We start from the raw sequence: 16747 nt of genomic DNA, 5'->3' as shown, positions 1-16747 counted from the left end.
ACCGCGCTTCCAGAGGCGCGGCTTTCACATTGGCACAACAGACCCAGCTAGCCAGAAAGCTAGCTAGCTAACAACATCGATTTACCCCACCCCCTCCCTCCAACCGGCTGTGATTCTTAATATATCCAGTATCTAGTTAGCTCTAGGCAAATTGTGAAATCATTTTTTAAATATTTATTTTAGCTTTTCCGTTAGCATACACCGCAACATTGCATTTCGTCGGGAGTACGGGGAGAGCAGTCCGGCGCTGGGCCTGTCCCCGGGAGTCGTCCTGGTCGGATCTCCCATTTTCGGATCAGCGACTTGCGGCCCACTGGGGGGTTGGGGGGTTTAACGTGCGATCTTGGCTCCCCCCGTTATGTTACCCCGAGATTGTAACTGTAATTTTTTGCAAATATACTCCGCTATCTTAGTTAGGTGTTCGCGATTGGACCCCTACTGAATCATTTCCTCTACCTCTACCTCAGCTTGGTTTATCAAACGTTATTCCCCGTCGCCTCGTTGAAACTGGCTGGCCCTCTCCTCCCCCTCTCTCCCCGGCTCCTTCTCAAGCTTGGAACCCCGGTCGGCTTAGCTCTGACAATCCGAGCGGCGAGCGCGGCTCAGCGGTCACAACCTGCAGCACAGTCTGACCATCTCCCTAAACACACGGCATCCACTACCAGAAACCCGTACATAAAAAGCGCAAGACCACGGACTCCTGGGGAAGTTCGGTGTTCCGCATTCCCACTGCGAGTTTCGAAGAACCCAGCTGTAAGCGAGACCTGCTCAGACCGAGCTCCTGTACGCGCCATGCCCGGCCCGGCGGCCGGTAGCAAATCCCGGGTTTACGCCGACGTGAACACTTTGAAGAGCCGGGAGTACTGGGACTATGAAGCCCACGTGCCCAGCTGGAGGTGAGGGCCACGTTTTACTGTTACAGTAAACCCTGTCTTAAAATAAAAAAACGTTGCAATTAACATCAGTTAGTCTACGCGTACATCGACATGTCTTACTGCCTAATGTGGAATCGGGTAACGTTACATCGTCAAATCAGCGTTTCAATTTCAAGTCAGGAAACAGCTACGTCGGTAGTAAGATGGATAGATGATAAACGCAGAATTTGATTGTTGTATTTCTTTTGATCATGTTTGAATTTGTGTTTACGTGGATTAACAACTGCGTGTGGTTTTAATAAAATTAAATATAATTCATCATTCTGGATTATTCTGATGGTTGTCGATCAGCCTGGTCGTATTTTCATTAATTCGTTATGCAAGGGTCTGTGTGCAGAGGGTTGTTAAACGTGCGGGGGTCATGGTTGTGGAGCGAACGCGTAGTTTGCCCCGGGTGTTTTGCGTGTATCGATCAACCCCGCGAAACTCATTGATCCGCCCGGATCTAGGAGGCCTGGGCTGTTTGGGTCTCGGCAATTCAGGGTCGCCGCGAACGAGTGAGCATGATGTCCATCACATTCTCAGATTGTCGGGTCACAGAAGGGCAGGAGTGGCTTTGTATTTACCAGCACCGATGTCCCCAAAGACCCGCTTGCGTTTCAAATTTTTTGACAGATATACACGGTGCTAATTAATGTAGCTGAACGTCTAAACATTCCTCCAGTCAAGAATATGAGATTCTGAAATAGCACTACTTGTCACATTCACAGGTTAGATGTGTGTGTCCTTTTTTTTTTTTCTTCCCTTTTACGATGTGAATTTACAGGGGTGACATAACCGTATATTAGCACTTAATGTAAAATGGGTGTGTGTGAGGTTAGCGCAACATAATCCCATAAATTGTGAATAGTGAAAATATTTCAGTTAATTTCAGTGAAAAACACAGGAAGTCCTATATTTGTCTTCCTGGCTGTCTGTCTCGCGTTTCCTCTTTGTTTAATACTATACCATTGAATGAGTCATTAGTGTGACAGTGCTATGACGCGCGCTGTTCTGACGCCAGAGGCAGGGAGTCGAGCTCGTGGGCTAGGCAGGGAATCTACCTCCCGGGCTCAACTTGTTTTTGCTTAAGTTTACACGGTCAAGCTTGCCAAACTAACACCGTTATAGCATCAGCGATCACCGGTGGATTTCTTTTTGCATAAACTGTCTTTCCATTTCTGTTACTTTTCACTCACAGGAAGTGAGTATTGTTCGCACATGGAGATTTGGCCTGCGTTAAATCATTTTGAATCTTAGAAATATTCAATTAGAATATGTATTTGCTCTTAAAAGTCAAACAATTTAACTGCTAACAGGTAAATTCTGTCGTACTAGACTCAACCAGGTAAAATTAATTAGTTAATGGGTGATACTGAAATAAAAATAAAAATATCACATTGCTTATGTGTGAGACACTAAATTCACCTTGAGGAGAATTGTCAAATGGAGGTCTACGCTCTGTTTGTTGTATTTGCAGTTTACTCACTAAAACGATTTTTGTTACCCAATTACCCTGAACAGAGCAGCCATGACAGAGAATGCACTTTCAATGACCTGCCCCACTGAAATATCTCAGACTAAAATATGGTCAAATATGGAATAAAATGTGTGTCAACATAAGTCTGTGTATGCTAGCAATAGCTGGTGTTTAGTTATATTTGTGTGAATGTGTGGTTGTGGTGAAGTAGAGTACATATTCATTATTTTTTTTATTTTGTGGTCTACCACTGTGGCCTGGCTATCAGCCCACCATTTGGGTCTGAAACATACCGAGTGGGATTTATGATTCTGTTCGTTTTGGGCGTCTGGTAGAGACGCCTGATGCAGATGGGTCTCCCTCTGCCTCTGCCTCTGCTCACTGAGCATTTTATTAGGAACATTCTTACTTTATTACAATGACTTATTCATGCGATTATCTAATCAGCCAAACGCGTGTCAGCAGTGCAGTGCATATAATCATGCAGATTTGGGTCAGGAGCTTCAGTTCACACCAGCCTTCAGAATGGGGAAAATATCTGATCTCAGTGATTTTGACTGTGGCATTATTGTTGCTGGACAGGCTGGTTTGGGCATTTGAGGAACTGCTGGGATTTTCACTCCCAACAGTCTCTAGAGTTTGCAGAGAATTGTGTGGGGGGAAAAAATAAACATCCAGTGAGCAGCAGTTCTGCGGGCAAAAATACGCTGTTAATGAGAGAGGTCAGAGGAGAAGCTGGTAAAAGCTGACGGGAAGGTGACAGGCAAATAACCACACATTACAACAGTGGTATGCAGAAGAGCATCTCTGAACACACACTGCGTGTTATAGGCTACAGCAGCAGCAGCAGAAGACCAATAAGTAAAAAAGAAATGAGTCTAAAATACCTAAAAAAGTGCTCACTGAGTGTATGTCTCAATCTCAATCTCTCTTTTTCTCTCAATCTCTCATTTGTTCTGGGGTCTCTGCTCTGTCTCAATGGGTCTCTCTGCCCCCCTTTTCTTTCACCTTCTCACTCTGATTTGTCTCATTTTTCTTTTTTGAGGGATGTTTTGGCAAGTTTTTGTTGAAAGTCTCTATTTTTCAATAAAGGAACATCGAAAGTCTCTATTTTTCAATAAAGGAACATCAAAAGTCTCTCTTTCTCTCTCATTCTCCCAGTACGAATGTTGCTCTGTCTAGTAACCAGGAGAAGTAATCACTCTTTCTTTCTCTTCACCCAGTAACCAGGAGGATTAATCTCTGTCCTCCCAGTAACTAGGAAAAGTAAACGCTCGCTCTCCCTCCCCTTACCCCATGGCTGTGCAGTAACCATGAAAATTAATCTCTGTTTTGCTTTTGTCTCAGTAACCAAGAGGACTACCAGCTGGTGCGTAAGCTGGGGCGTGGAAAGTACAGTGAGGTCTTTGAGGCCATCAACATCAACAACAATGAGAAGGTGGTGGTCAAAATCCTCAAGGTGAGCTGACCCCCGATCCATAAATACGAGCTCACATCCTGTCCCATCTGTTTCTCAGTATCTATCCTTGTCCATTCTTGTGTTCTCGTGAACTTTTTTAACATCATCTTTCGTTTCATAGAGTTAACGTTTACCAAGCTAGATTTTTGTGGGTCACCTGAGTGATGCAACCTAAATGCATTAGCTAGCTAAAGAACACCAGATGAAAGGGACATTTTGTTCAATGTTTCAAGTAGGCTACAGTTGGAATAAAAGTATACCCAAAACCATAGTAAAGTAGAAATTAGATGCACAAGGTAGAGAGTAGAAACTGCCAGGAAAGGCTGCTGCCTGTTTTGTAGTGGTAGCGCATGCACACGTCACAAGCACACATTGCATCTCAAATGCCTAACAGTGTCATCTTTCCTTGTGTTCTTGCAAGACCGTTCTAGTTAAGAACACAAGAAAGTTCTTGGTATTGAGAAACACCCATTCATTCCTTAATTTTGCTCCATGTCGTATTCTGATTGGCTGCATGACAATGATGCGACCTCTGACCTCCGCAGCCTGTCAAGAAGAAAAAGATCAAGCGTGAGATCAAGATTTTGGAGAACCTGCGCGGCGGAACCAACATCATCCGCCTGGTGGACACCGTAAAGGATCCGGTGGTATGGTCTGCTCTCCGTGTCATTGGCTGGCCCAAAGTCACATGGCAGCGACTGACCAATCCGAGTTTACTAACCTCAATATCAGATCCTCAGAGTGATGTCAGTCTCTGACACACTTTAATCACCAGATGTACAGGAACCATTAAAACTTAGCATTTCCCGTAATTCTAATTGCATGATTGCACAGCTGCAACTGCAGTCTAAGCTGAATGTGCTTTTGTGCATAGCGGTTGATATCCTGCATCTTTGAATGATTTTCTTTATGAAAAATGTACTTTACACTAGTGGCTGCAGTAATGTGTGTTTAGTTTGAGTTTGATGTGTTCGTTCTGTTTCAGTGTTCAGTGTTTCACATCTCTTCCTCTCTGATTTCTTCCACAGTCCCGGACACCGGCACTTGTCTTTGAATGCATCAATAACACAGATTTTAAGGTAGACCTGTTCCCTCTTTACGCCCTTTTCCTGTGAGGTTGCAACAGCAGGGCAGACTAGAAAGCAGGGGTTGAACTAGAAAGCAGGGGTTGCTCAGTCTGATTGGTTGTTAAGAGAACTGTAACCCAATCAGAATGTGCTGTGTCTCACCATGACGATGGTTATCACTTCTGCCCAGTGGGACAGGTGTCATGATTAGGGCTTGTTGCCTCATCCTGTACTCGCACTCACACTCTGTCACATGCACCTCCTCTCTCATACACACCTTCTCCTCTCACACCCACCTCTCTAACACACACACACTCCCAAGCATGCCTGTACACACCCTCTCTGACAGCGCACATAAAAATTTGCATGTAAAAATCCAGTTGCACATTCTGGGCTGGTCTTGTGTAGAGGGTTTTTGATTGGCTTAGGAGTGGACAGGTGTGGAGTATGGAAATTCTGCAGGGTAATAATAATAATTTGTTATTTAGCTGTTACTTTGATCCAAAGCGTCTTACAGTTGATTAGACTAAACTGGGGGCAATCCGCCCTGGAGCAATGTGGGGTTAACAGCCTTGCTCAAGTGCCCAACAGCTGTACAGATCTCATGGTGGCGACACTGGGTCTTCAACCCCCAATCTTCCAGGTCCCAGTCACGTGCCTTAGCCACTGGGCTTGTTGCCCAGGTCTTTGCATAGAGCACATTTTATTGGTGCAGGTCCGTGTTTTCGGAACATGTGATTGGTCTTTTTCATTGGTTTGACTTTTCTCATGTTCTGTCTCTTGTCTCATGCAGGAGCTGTATCAGAAGTTAACAGATTTTGATATTCGTTTCTACATGTATGAGTTACTAAAGGTAAGAGCTGGAGAAGTGTGTCTGTCTGTCAAACCTGGGTGAAATATGTCATTGTTTTGGATTCAAATACTTTTCTGTGCTCGATTAATCTTGCCTGGTGCAATTGCGCCAACCAAGAGGAGTATTTCACAGGTTCCAATACACCAGACGAGCTCAGTAGCGGAAGTGTGCAAAAGTGTCCAAAATGATAGGTCTGCGTGTCAGCCGTTATCTCTGCGTGTGTGCCGCTGGCGCTATGCGTGTGTTTGACGTGTTCGTTGCATGTGCGTCCCGTGTCCCCCAGGCTCTGGACTACTGTCACAGCATGGGCATCATGCACAGGGACGTGAAGCCGCACAACGTGATGATCGACCACCAGCTGAGGAAGGTAGGGGGCGCTGTGCTGACATTCCCGCCAACCTGATGCATAATTAATTCAGCAGACGCTCTTATACGCGTCTTCTGGCACAACTACTGCGGCGCGATGCATAAGGGGAAACTAACCATTAAACTTTAACCCCTTAACGGACGGATGCGACGGCAGCGTTGTATTTGATCGCGAGACCGTTTTTAAAGGCACACGGCCGTCGAAATTCAGTGTCATTTCTAGGCCTTAATAGGTTTTCTATAGGGCTCCTTAGTCTATAATGGGTTTTTCATCTGTAGAAATGGGTGCGCGATCACACACCAGGCATGTTCTGAATGCGTCACCGCTGGTCAAAACGTTTCCAAAAGGCACAGCAAATCAAAGTGCCGAGTGTTTAAGCCATGAGAGCAGGAGCATAGACAACATAGGAGCACTAATTTGCATCCTACCTTTACCTTTGGTTTTGAGATGCAAAGTGCAACATTAGAGAGTTCTGATTTTGCCTGGCCCCTGGCCTCCTCTCAGAACTTGTAGTGCTGTATAGCTGCCACAAGATGGCGGTGGAGCAACACCTCGACAGTAGCGTCTCGCAGTTGTTTATTTCTGGAGTTTTTGTCGGAGCGGCAGTTGGTTAAAATGATCATCACAGATTTGTTCCAGTTCTCACAGTGTCTGTCTGCGTGTGCGTGTGCGTGTGTGTGTATACTGTGTACGCGCCATAGCTGCGTCTGATAGACTGGGGCCTGGCGGAGTTCTACCACCCTGCTCAGGAGTACAACGTCAGGGTAGCATCACGCTACTTCAAGGGCCCTGAGCTGCTGGTGGATTATCAGGTGAGTGTTCCACGGTTCCTCTGTTGCCAGGGCACGCCTTTTTTTGGGGGGAGCTATTTTTACCTTGCGTTGTTGCTGAGATAAGAGATTCCTGTAGTCTATTGATGGGCCGATATCTTTTTTATCATGATGACAAAACGATCCCCAGCAACAAAAAAAAAAAAAAATACATTCATAAATGGACTCGTGAAGCAGCTGAAGTGCAGGAGTGCTGACCGAGGAGACGTTCCGCCTTCTGGCTCGTAATGGATGAGGCTCGGATATCTCAGCCCAGTGGGCTCACGTTGAAAAAGTCTATCCGAAATCCTGCTGGACTTTCATTTATAATAACATCCCTTTTCACAGATTTGTTTTCTGACAGACACTTTGTCCTGAAAGGCTATGCTTTTTAAGACCCTATTTCCACAGCGGTGTATTTACTGCCAGCAGTGACCCTGGATGATAATCAAACCCAACACACTACTGCTTATAGCCAGTGGTCGCTGTAATGCAGGATTCTGTTTTATACACAGACAAAAAGAGCAAAAATGCTGGAAAGGAAGACCGTGTTCTATGAATGCAATTATAGCAAGGTCTTTTTTTTCTTCTTTTGAACAACAGATGATGACCCAGACCTGAACCACAAGGAAATTTATCATCTTTCAGTGTCTGACATCCATGTTGTTTATTCATCATAATATTTACACAGCTGTTGGTAGCAATGCGAGATTCAAAGAGAAAGAGTTTTTAAATGTTATTAGTCTGTTTAAAAAATGTGTTTTGACCAGAACGGTAAAACATTATTTGTAGCTTATTTTATCCTGCTAACCTCGCTAGTTCATCCCACTTCTGTGTCATAATACAATTATGAACATAGATTTCTGTTGTGATTTTCCATATTATGGCAAAAAGTTATCTTTTCAGAATGCGAGTGAATAGGTGTGAGATGCAGGTTTTGTCCAGAAATGTCCTTCACTCTGAAGATGTAGCATTCCATGGGCTAGTACATCCACACTCGGTTTATTCTCCCTAAATGATTGAATACTGTCAGAGATTGACATGCTTAAATGTGCTGTTGATGACTGAGTTGTTGTTTTTTTTCATCGGTGTCGCTCTGTATTGGTCGGTAGATGTATGACTACAGCTTGGACATGTGGAGTCTGGGCTGCATGCTGGCCAGTATGATCTTCCAGAAGGAACCGTTCTTCCATGGCCAGGACAACTATGACCAGGTATCAAAACCTGCCTAATTCATCTTTAACTAGCACATAACTTCCTATCACTAGTTTAATAACTAGTACATAGCTTACTATCACTGTATACACACCATAGCTCAAAGTATCTGAATCAGAGGTGACCCTGCATTGTAACAACTAATGACTAACCATGAAACTGGGTCTCCATAGACACACCAGTGATTGGGTGGTTTGTCTGTCTTATGAAATGGAGACCAAATCCAGTTATTATAATTTTCCTGTGTGAAAGTGAGTGTGAAAGCACATCTCTTTACACAGAAAGATCTGCACTTCCACACAGCTGTTGGTGTTGAGGGGGGGACTTGTTGGCTTGGAGCAGGAATATTCTTATCTTAATATTCATTATTATGTGGATTTTTAGAAAATGTAACAGTTTAAATATAACTCTTTGAAATGCATCACAAACTTGCATGGAACAGTTCATTATACAGTGTACAAGCTGACATATACACACACACAACCATACATATGTGTGCACGTACACACACGCACACACACACAGTGTCCTTTGGGGTGGTTCGGTTCTGACTGTTTCCCTGGTACCAGCTTGTGCGGATCGCCAAAGTTCTGGGTACAGACGAGCTCTTCGGCTACCTGCGCAAGTACCACATCGAACTGGACCCGCGCTTCAAGGACCTGCTGGGCCAGTGAGTACCACCAGGGGGCACTGCTGGTGGGTGGGCAGGTGGGAAGTGGTTCAGAGTTAAATGCTTAACCTATGGGGGAAAATCCCGCCACACAGGGTACCAGGAAGTTTAATAGTCTCGCTTACTGCTCATGCTCATTTGTCTCCTTGGTCACACGCCTAGTCACATGCACGTCAAAGAAAACTAAGAGCTGGGGAATGTGTGTGTGTGGGTGGGGGTGTGTGTGTGTGTGTGTGTGTGTGTGGGTGTGTGTAACTAGGTGCCTCAGCACCAACATCTTTGTCTGTGTGCTAGGGGGACAAAATTTGGAGCGCGGTTAAAATAATGAGAAAAATAATCAAACAAATGTTTAACGTAGATGGAATATCAATATGTGGGAGGACTTCTTCTCAATTCCTTATCAAAAATGAATGGGGAAAATGGCTTTTTGATCAAAAATATAGGTGGCACTAGGGGGCGACGTCATATCAATTGGAAAAACTAGCCAGAAAGCTGTGACCGGTGCCAGGGCCAGCCGTGTCCGACAGCCTGGAACAGTGAAGCTTAGTTGGCCACAATGAAAGATTGTCCTCATGTCCTTGCTTGTCCTCAAGTGTGGACACACCCGCCCTGAACTAACAAGGAAGTTTCAGCAACGAAACAGGGAAGCGAATACAATTGTTCCTTTTGTATTTCTCGAAATAGAATAATTAAGGGAAAAGGTCGTTGTAAGAGAAATATGGCCTTGTCCGTGCTGTTGCCATGCCTGTTGCTGCTGTGCTGAGCAATGGTGCTCTCTGTCGCCCCCTCCAGGCAGACGCGGAAACGCTGGGAGCAGTTTGTCCAGTCGGAGAACCAGCACCTGGTCAGTCCCGAGGCTCTGGACCTGCTGGACAAACTACTGCGATACGACCACCAGCAGAGGCTGACCGCCACAGAGGCCATGGAGCACCCGTATTTCTGTGAGTGTGTGCAGTGTGTGTGCAGTGTGTGTGCAGTGTGTGTGTGTGTGTGCAGTGTGTGTGTGCAGTGTGTGTGCAGTGTGTGTGTGTGTGTGTGCAGTGTGTGTGCGCGCGCAGTGTGTGCGCGCGCAGTGTGTGTGCGCGCAGTGTGTGTGCGCGCAGTGTGTGTGCGCGTTTGTTCTGTATAGATAGTAAGGTGTGTGTCTCCACAGATCCAGTGCTGAAGGAGCAGTCTCACTCCAACACTGATGGCAACCTGCAGTCCAGTGGCTCCACCACAGCGCGATGAGAGAGCAGGTAATACACACACACACACACACACACACACACACACACACACACACACACACACACACACCTCTTACTACCAATGTAGACTACTACTACACACACACACACACACACACTTGCATACGCGAGTGCACTAACACGTGCTCAGTACTGTATTTCTTTTAAATAATGTAATGTCACACTACCTGGAGAACAAAAAAAAAAGGGATTGTGTGTGTTTACGTTTGTGATGGGAGTGTTTGCTCAGACCTGGCCTTTCTTTTGGGCTTGTGTGTGTGTGTGTGTGTGTGTGTGTGTGTACGTGTACGTATTCTCCTTAATTAAAAGCCTTTGTAAAAGATCTCTACCTGTGCCCTAGCTCCAGTTCTGCGCTTAAACTGACTACTAGGCGGCTGCATTAGCCACACACCCTGCATTCAAGACACAAGCCTCAAATTAGTGCTGTCCATATTGCCACATGACCAAGTTCAGGGAGCCAATAATAAGTATGAGTTGTTTATCACTCGACCAATCACAGCAGCCCAAAGCGAAGGGCACCAATCTCAGCATTCCGTGGCAGACGCCATAGCATTCAGAAGAAAGCGATGACTGTTTTCAGTCAGACAAGAGGATTTCAGTCCTTGGTGTTCTACATAGAAATTGACAGACTGGCAAAGTGCCAGTAGAAGTGGCAACTTTTACGAGAGCGCAGCTCACTAACCGTGTGGCCTGGGACCACAGGTCCTCTTCTGCCATATGTCATTGATTTTTAGACACAAACAAGGTTTAATAAATTCCTCTCACTGTGCCCTTGTGCCTGATTTCCAAATGGTGAAAGACTTCACCTTCTATACTGTGACTGTACTAACATTCTGCAACCTATTTCCTGCTCGTTACATTTGAAGTAGGCTAAATTTGAAGCCGTGCCCTTGATGAGTTAAACAGATTTGTCTTTTTGTTATGTACTGTTGCCCAATATTTATGTTACGGCCATTTCATACTGTGACAAGTGAAACCAATATTTTGGTTTGTAATAAGCATTTTGGCTCATTGAACTGGAATCTTTTATTTTATTTTATTTTTTTATAGCATGTTGGCGTTTTGTAATCCTATCCGCCTTGTAACACGATGCAGCTCTGTGGTTTATGAATGCTTATGAAGAAATGTTTTGCCATCTGACGTGTGACAGCGGTAGAACGGAACAGGGATTGTTAATTTTCTTCCTTCCTTTTTTGTCTTTCAGGATTCCTTTTGTTACCTCAACTTTTTATCCCGTTTGTGGCAGAAACCTCTTCAAGTGTACAGGGACACCGGATCAATACACCGTTGACCAGTGGAAAACACACACACACAGACACGCACACATGAGCAAACACACACCCACACGTGCGCATACACACAGCCAAACACACACACTCCTTCCCTCCCTCCCCCTCTCTGTGTCAGTATACAGTACAGTTGACTCCGCCCAGTCAGGTGTTCAGCTGCCAGACCAATGAGCTTGAAGGTGTCTCAGTGCCCCTCCCTCCCCCCCCCCCCCCACTCCCATTTAGGTCGAATATAATTTCCAAAACAGAATAAAACAGCCCTCTCCTGACTTCATGCCCCAGTTCCCCCCCCTCCCCTCATATAAACAAGCATGGAGAATAAAGAAGAATGAGTGGGCCCCCGCCCACCCCAGTACCCCCCTCCCCCCTCCCCCCCGCCCAGTCCTGCGTGTCTCTGTGTCGGGCTGGGCGGACCTGGGTTCAGACTCCGCACTGTAGTTCTGAGGTGGCATGGCGGACCTTTCTCTGCTATAGGTATAAATGATAATAATAATATTAATAATAAATGATTTTTATTTAGATTCATGCGTTGGGTCCTTGTGTTCGGGAGGTGGTGATGTCATTTCTCGATAAAAGTTTCTTGAGCAAGACGCGCAGATGTTTATACACACACTCGCACTCACTGACTACACGCACGCTCGGAACCATGCTCTACATTTTTTTATTTAACGATTCTTTAGAGTTCCCATCTGCAGTGACAGCTCAGAGGCCCAGTGGTAGAAATGCAGTAAAAGCAGATGGCCGCTACGCAGCGGCGTGTGCCTGACTCCCCCCTCACGTGTGCTCCGATGGGCGCGGGTTCCGTGCTAGCGGGGGGTGTACATGTGCGGTGATGTGATAGCGGCCCCCTGCTCGTGTGTCTCTGACGCAGTTCCTCCGCTCCGGCGACACGGGGATGAGAGCCTCAGCTCAGGTGTGGCCTCCTTTTCTGCCGGGGGCGAGGGGGGGGGTCTGCATTTGGGGGAGGTATACATGAATGGTATACAATATGTTAATTCATATTTAGATCATGTAACATATTGTTATTAGTTGTTTTAAGTGAAATGTTTGTATTTCAAAAGACAGAAAACTTATTTGAACAGCCCTAACGCAAGCATCAGCCTGCTTTCCATCAAGGTGTCGCCACAGACCTCTGAGAACATGCTACAGCCATGAATAATGCCTACTGTATGTCAAACAATATGTGTATCCACTGGGCAGATTCAAACCTCTCGAAGAATTTGCAGTCTTAGAGTAGTGCTCTGTAAATATATTGGCAATTTGCATATTGACGTTAGCGGTAAATGGTTGGCATTTATATGGCGCCTTTATCCAAAGTGCCGTACAATTGATGCTTCTCATTCACCCATTCATATACACTCGCACACCTGCAGCGTGAGAACCTGGCTGCCATGCAAGACACCAACCTGCATGTTAGGAGCATTTGGGGGTTAGGCGTCTTGCTCAGGGACACTTCGACACGCAGGGCGGGAATCAAACTGGCGACCCTTGCGACTGCCAGACGAATGCACTTACCGCCTGAGCCTGTATACGTCGCATACCATTTTTTAACTAGTGTGATTAATTGATAGATCTCTGCAAGTGTATATTGTGTATATTGCTATGCTCTCATTCATATAGGCCTACTCTATGTCATTCTGGGTAAAAGTGTGGAAGCAGACTTACTGTATGTATGTGTATGGGCTCATGCATAATTGATATTGATATTCAAAGGTAATTGACCAATTAAACGCAGTCATGGTTAACTACTGCGCATTCAGTTGCTCAATGATAGTGTCATCCACAAATCACAATACATGTTATAATGTATGTAATATATACACAATTAATTTTGTATCTGTTGAATTTATCAAAATAATCTGCTGCCATATTAATGCTGGGGAAATAATGGGGTTTAAATAAGAAAGTCTTGTTCTGCACAACCTGAATACAAACTACAGGATTGTAGCATGTTGTCAAAGCTCTGTGTTGATACCTTGATGGAGAGTAGGCTGATGTTAGAATTAGGGCTAAGCAATTTCATGTTTTTTAAATTGTTTTATATGCATTAAAAATAAAATCCTTGGCTGATAACTTACATTAAAGAATCGACTCAGCCCACTAGCTAACTAAAGTAGCCCCATTCTCCCCATTTCTTATACACGGCAAGAAGTGGTATTTTGCCATTCATTGGTGATTAATTATTGGTTGAATTGATTCTCACTCTCAAAGGTTTTGTTTTCATAGCTAGCATGCATCATGATGCTTGATTTAATAGTATAGCGGATCCATTGTTTTCCATTCCAACGATAATTCGCTACCTGATGCATTTCTTCAATCCAATCCTAAGGAGATGGCAGTTGTCTGCCATCAACACAGTATTTGCATATTATCTTGCTAGCGAGATTACACATGACAAGAGAATAAGCAATGAGAAATATGCCATTCCAATCAGTCAGCTAGTACCTTTACTGCCCACTTGAGGATTTGCTTTTGGTCATTTGCAGAGCTTTGTAGCATGGCCTACGTAAAATGGCATTTTGGCTAATCAGCAGTGTAACCGTTTGTTGTGCTGCCAATCAGAAGTAAGCTTTAAGGGAACAGCCATATTGCCTGATTGCGTGTTTGCATCCAAGTGTATATGTATCTGTTCAGTGTATGCGTTTGGCTGATGTGTTGCTTAATATTGTGTACCTGTATGTCACATCAGACCTTGGTGATATATGTAATTATTTAATGATTCACCTTTTGATTCTCGTCACCAGATAGCTTCTCTAGACTGGATATGAGCATCTGGGGCTAGGCTAGCTTAAATGAGCCAGGCTGACAATATATATAAAGCCATCATATGCATCAAAATACAGTATAACTATGTTCATAAGCCCTAGTATCAGAAGTAAAGCTAATGTTACTTGACTCCAAATACTTAAACCATGGCAGTCTAACGGAAGCGAACAATTGGCTATCCAAATGCAAACGAGAAGCTCGACAGCTAAAATGGGTGGTTCGTTAAGTGACCAAATGAACATTTTGACACTGCCGCATTTTAGTACGATATTGGCAGAACAGTGACATGATCACGAATTCTTTGCAACCGCTCATCTGATCGTGTAAAATTATGAAACCATAGGCCTATACACCTCCACTCCCAGTGGGCTCTCCATTAGGCTATAGGAGATTTCACATCTTCAGCTTTCTGCCAAACTATTTTGAAGCAGATTCAGGTGGTTCTTAGTGTTTGCATGAAACCACCCTCCTCCATATAAATTAAAGGGTGTGACCAATTTCATGTTCCAAACATTTAGTTCCTACATTTGAAATATTTTTCAATGGGCCCGGTTTGTTTTTGAATTGCATTTTTCCATTGCAAAGCAGGGAATAATTTGCATCATGGGTGAAGTTAAGCCAAGCTCTGTCAGTTTACCAATTTCCAAGTTGGCACTCATGGATTTAGTGGCAAGCCTTCAGATTGAGCATGCAATCATCGGATTACTTGTAGCCTTTGCCAGTTAAGCCTTTTATTGAAACAGAATCAGTTTATGCAAAACAATCTGTGACAACTTGCACGCTAAAATGGCATAAAGAAATAAAGGATAAAATGTTGCAGGCAAATAAATTGTGAAGGTAGCAATGGCTGACTGACCAGGGCAACCTAGAATAATTGTACAACCAGAGTCAGATATTTCACCATGTCTATTAGCCAGACAACTCATACAAGACAGGCTTGCATCTTCTCAAAAGTAGTACCGTTGCCAATACAGCACCAATGGCTACTACTACTAACCATGATCATGGCCACAGGTGACCATGTGAAGTCTCAAGTCTGAAGCAGAGTCATTGTTCATTTTAACAGCAAAATACAGGTTTGATTACCTGTAGCTTTAGGAGTCTCTGCCTTCAAGAGATTGCCCCAAGACTGCAGGCAACTTGCAGCCTCTTCTTGGACAGTAATGGGGCCAAGGAAGGCATCACCTTCCCGCTGCACAGCTGAAGAAAATAAGTTAAATCACCAGCAGCTAGAATACAGGTCATCGGTAAATCCGCAATGAGGTCCTAACCTGAATCATCCAGACTCCTCCCCTTCCGAGTCACACCACAGCTAGTGACACAGCAACTACACACATCCGTCCCAGAGAGACTGGACCACCTGGAAAAAAGGGGTAACTGGTCATATTGTGAGGCAACCGATGATTAAATATCAGTCATAATTTACCTACCGGCCAGCTTCTGGAGAGAATGAACAGGCCCATAATGATCTGAAGCTGCAGTGGCTTTCAGACAACAGTAGAAGTAAATCTGTAGGGAAGAGTTTTAGTACCTTCAATCTTGAAAGGAGGTTATCAGAAACAATAAATGGCATTGTACTCACGGAGCTCCGTTCCTCTTCGGCAAACCTGAAAACACCCATTTGCATACAGAGCTCATGTAGCCGGGGCAGGAACATTGAGCGGGAGCCTGGCAATCCATTAGGCACCTAAACAAAACACCTTTAGACAAGCATACTCACATTAAACATTTGAGGAACTAGCATAGAGTGCTCACCCATTGTTATCAATGAAAGCATAGCTGGGGGCCAAACTGGGATCCAAGTAAGCAACACACGTCTCAATGTAGACACGGAGGGGCACGTGGTTTGCCTGGACTACAGAGGCCTTGATGTTCAGGACACCTCCCAAGAAAAATACATTTGAGGTCCTCTCCGCTTGCCAGTCATCTGTTGATAGGCAAGTGGTTAATATTTCAAATGTAAACCAACAATATACAAGGACTGCAACATACCAGCCATGAGCCTCAGAGTAAAGACAAAGAGTTGATCAGTAGATATGCTAGGTTGGTAGGGGATCCAGGTTGGGTTCAGGGCATTGCTGCTCACATTGTGCAACCTGGGGAAAAGTAGAAATGGGACTCATTATGCAGCAGTGACAAGTACTTTGCCTCAGCTAGTGGTAATGTATATTGGATTTGACCTGCAATGATGAAGCACACAAGCCCATGAAAGAAACAGTTCCAGTACATTCAAAGCCTTTATAGTGGCATAGAACACAAACCTTGGATAATAGCACTGGATGAGAACCACTGCATCATTGGACCTTACAATAGGCATGAGGAGCCACTGGTCCCTCATAGGGTGGCAGGCCCACAGGAACATGAGGACCCACTGGTCACCCATAGGGTGGCAGGCTCACAGGAACATGAGGACCCACTGGTCCCTCATAGGGTGGCAGGCCCACTGGAACATGAGGACCCACTGGTCACCCATAGGGTGGCAGGCTCACAGGAACATGAGGACCCACTGGTCACCCATAGGGTGGCAGGCCCACAGGAACATGAGGACCCACTGGTCACCCATAGGGTGGCAGGCCCACTGGAACATGAGGACCCACTGGTCACCCAT

The 16747-nt window shown here is 44.9% G+C and overlaps 1 protein-coding gene and 1 pseudogene across 1 annotated transcript; one reads left to right on the top strand and one right to left on the bottom strand.

Moving 5' to 3' along the window:
- Positions 1 to 437: 437 nt before the first annotated feature.
- On the top strand, positions 438 to 11894 carry csnk2a2b (casein kinase 2, alpha prime polypeptide b). The gene is made up of 12 exons (XM_061222229.1): positions 438 to 896; positions 3742 to 3853; positions 4399 to 4500; positions 4882 to 4932; positions 5714 to 5773; positions 6057 to 6140; positions 6842 to 6952; positions 8062 to 8163; positions 8734 to 8834; positions 9627 to 9775; positions 9988 to 10072; positions 11289 to 11894. Exons 1-11 carry the CDS (start codon positions 793 to 795, stop codon positions 10062 to 10064), a joined length of 1053 nt encoding a protein of 350 aa, XP_061078213.1. The 5' UTR covers positions 438 to 792; the 3' UTR covers positions 10065 to 10072; positions 11289 to 11894.
- Positions 11895 to 12030: 136 nt separating this feature from the next.
- LOC133111099 (zona pellucida sperm-binding protein 3-like) lies at positions 12031 to 16522 on the bottom strand (annotated as a pseudogene).
- Between the last annotated feature and the right edge of the window lie 225 nt (positions 16523 to 16747).

This window comes from Conger conger, chromosome 15 (assembly GCF_963514075.1).
Source record: "Conger conger chromosome 15, fConCon1.1, whole genome shotgun sequence".
NCBI classification, from domain to species: Eukaryota; Metazoa; Chordata; class Actinopteri; order Anguilliformes; family Congridae; genus Conger; species Conger conger.
This window is presented reverse-complemented; position numbering and strand designations above follow the sequence as displayed.

Coding starts and splice junctions, on each gene's coding strand:
- csnk2a2b (XM_061222229.1), top strand. CDS start 793: ATGCCCGGCCCGGCGGCCGGTAGCAAATCCCGGGTTTACGCCGACGTG. Junction 897..3,741: donor GCCCACGTGCCCAGCTGGAG/GTGAGGGCCACG, acceptor CTTTTGTCTCAG/TAACCAAGAGGACTACCAGC. Junction 4,933..5,713: donor TCAATAACACAGATTTTAAG/GTAGACCTGTTC, acceptor TGTCTCATGCAG/GAGCTGTATCAGAAGTTAAC.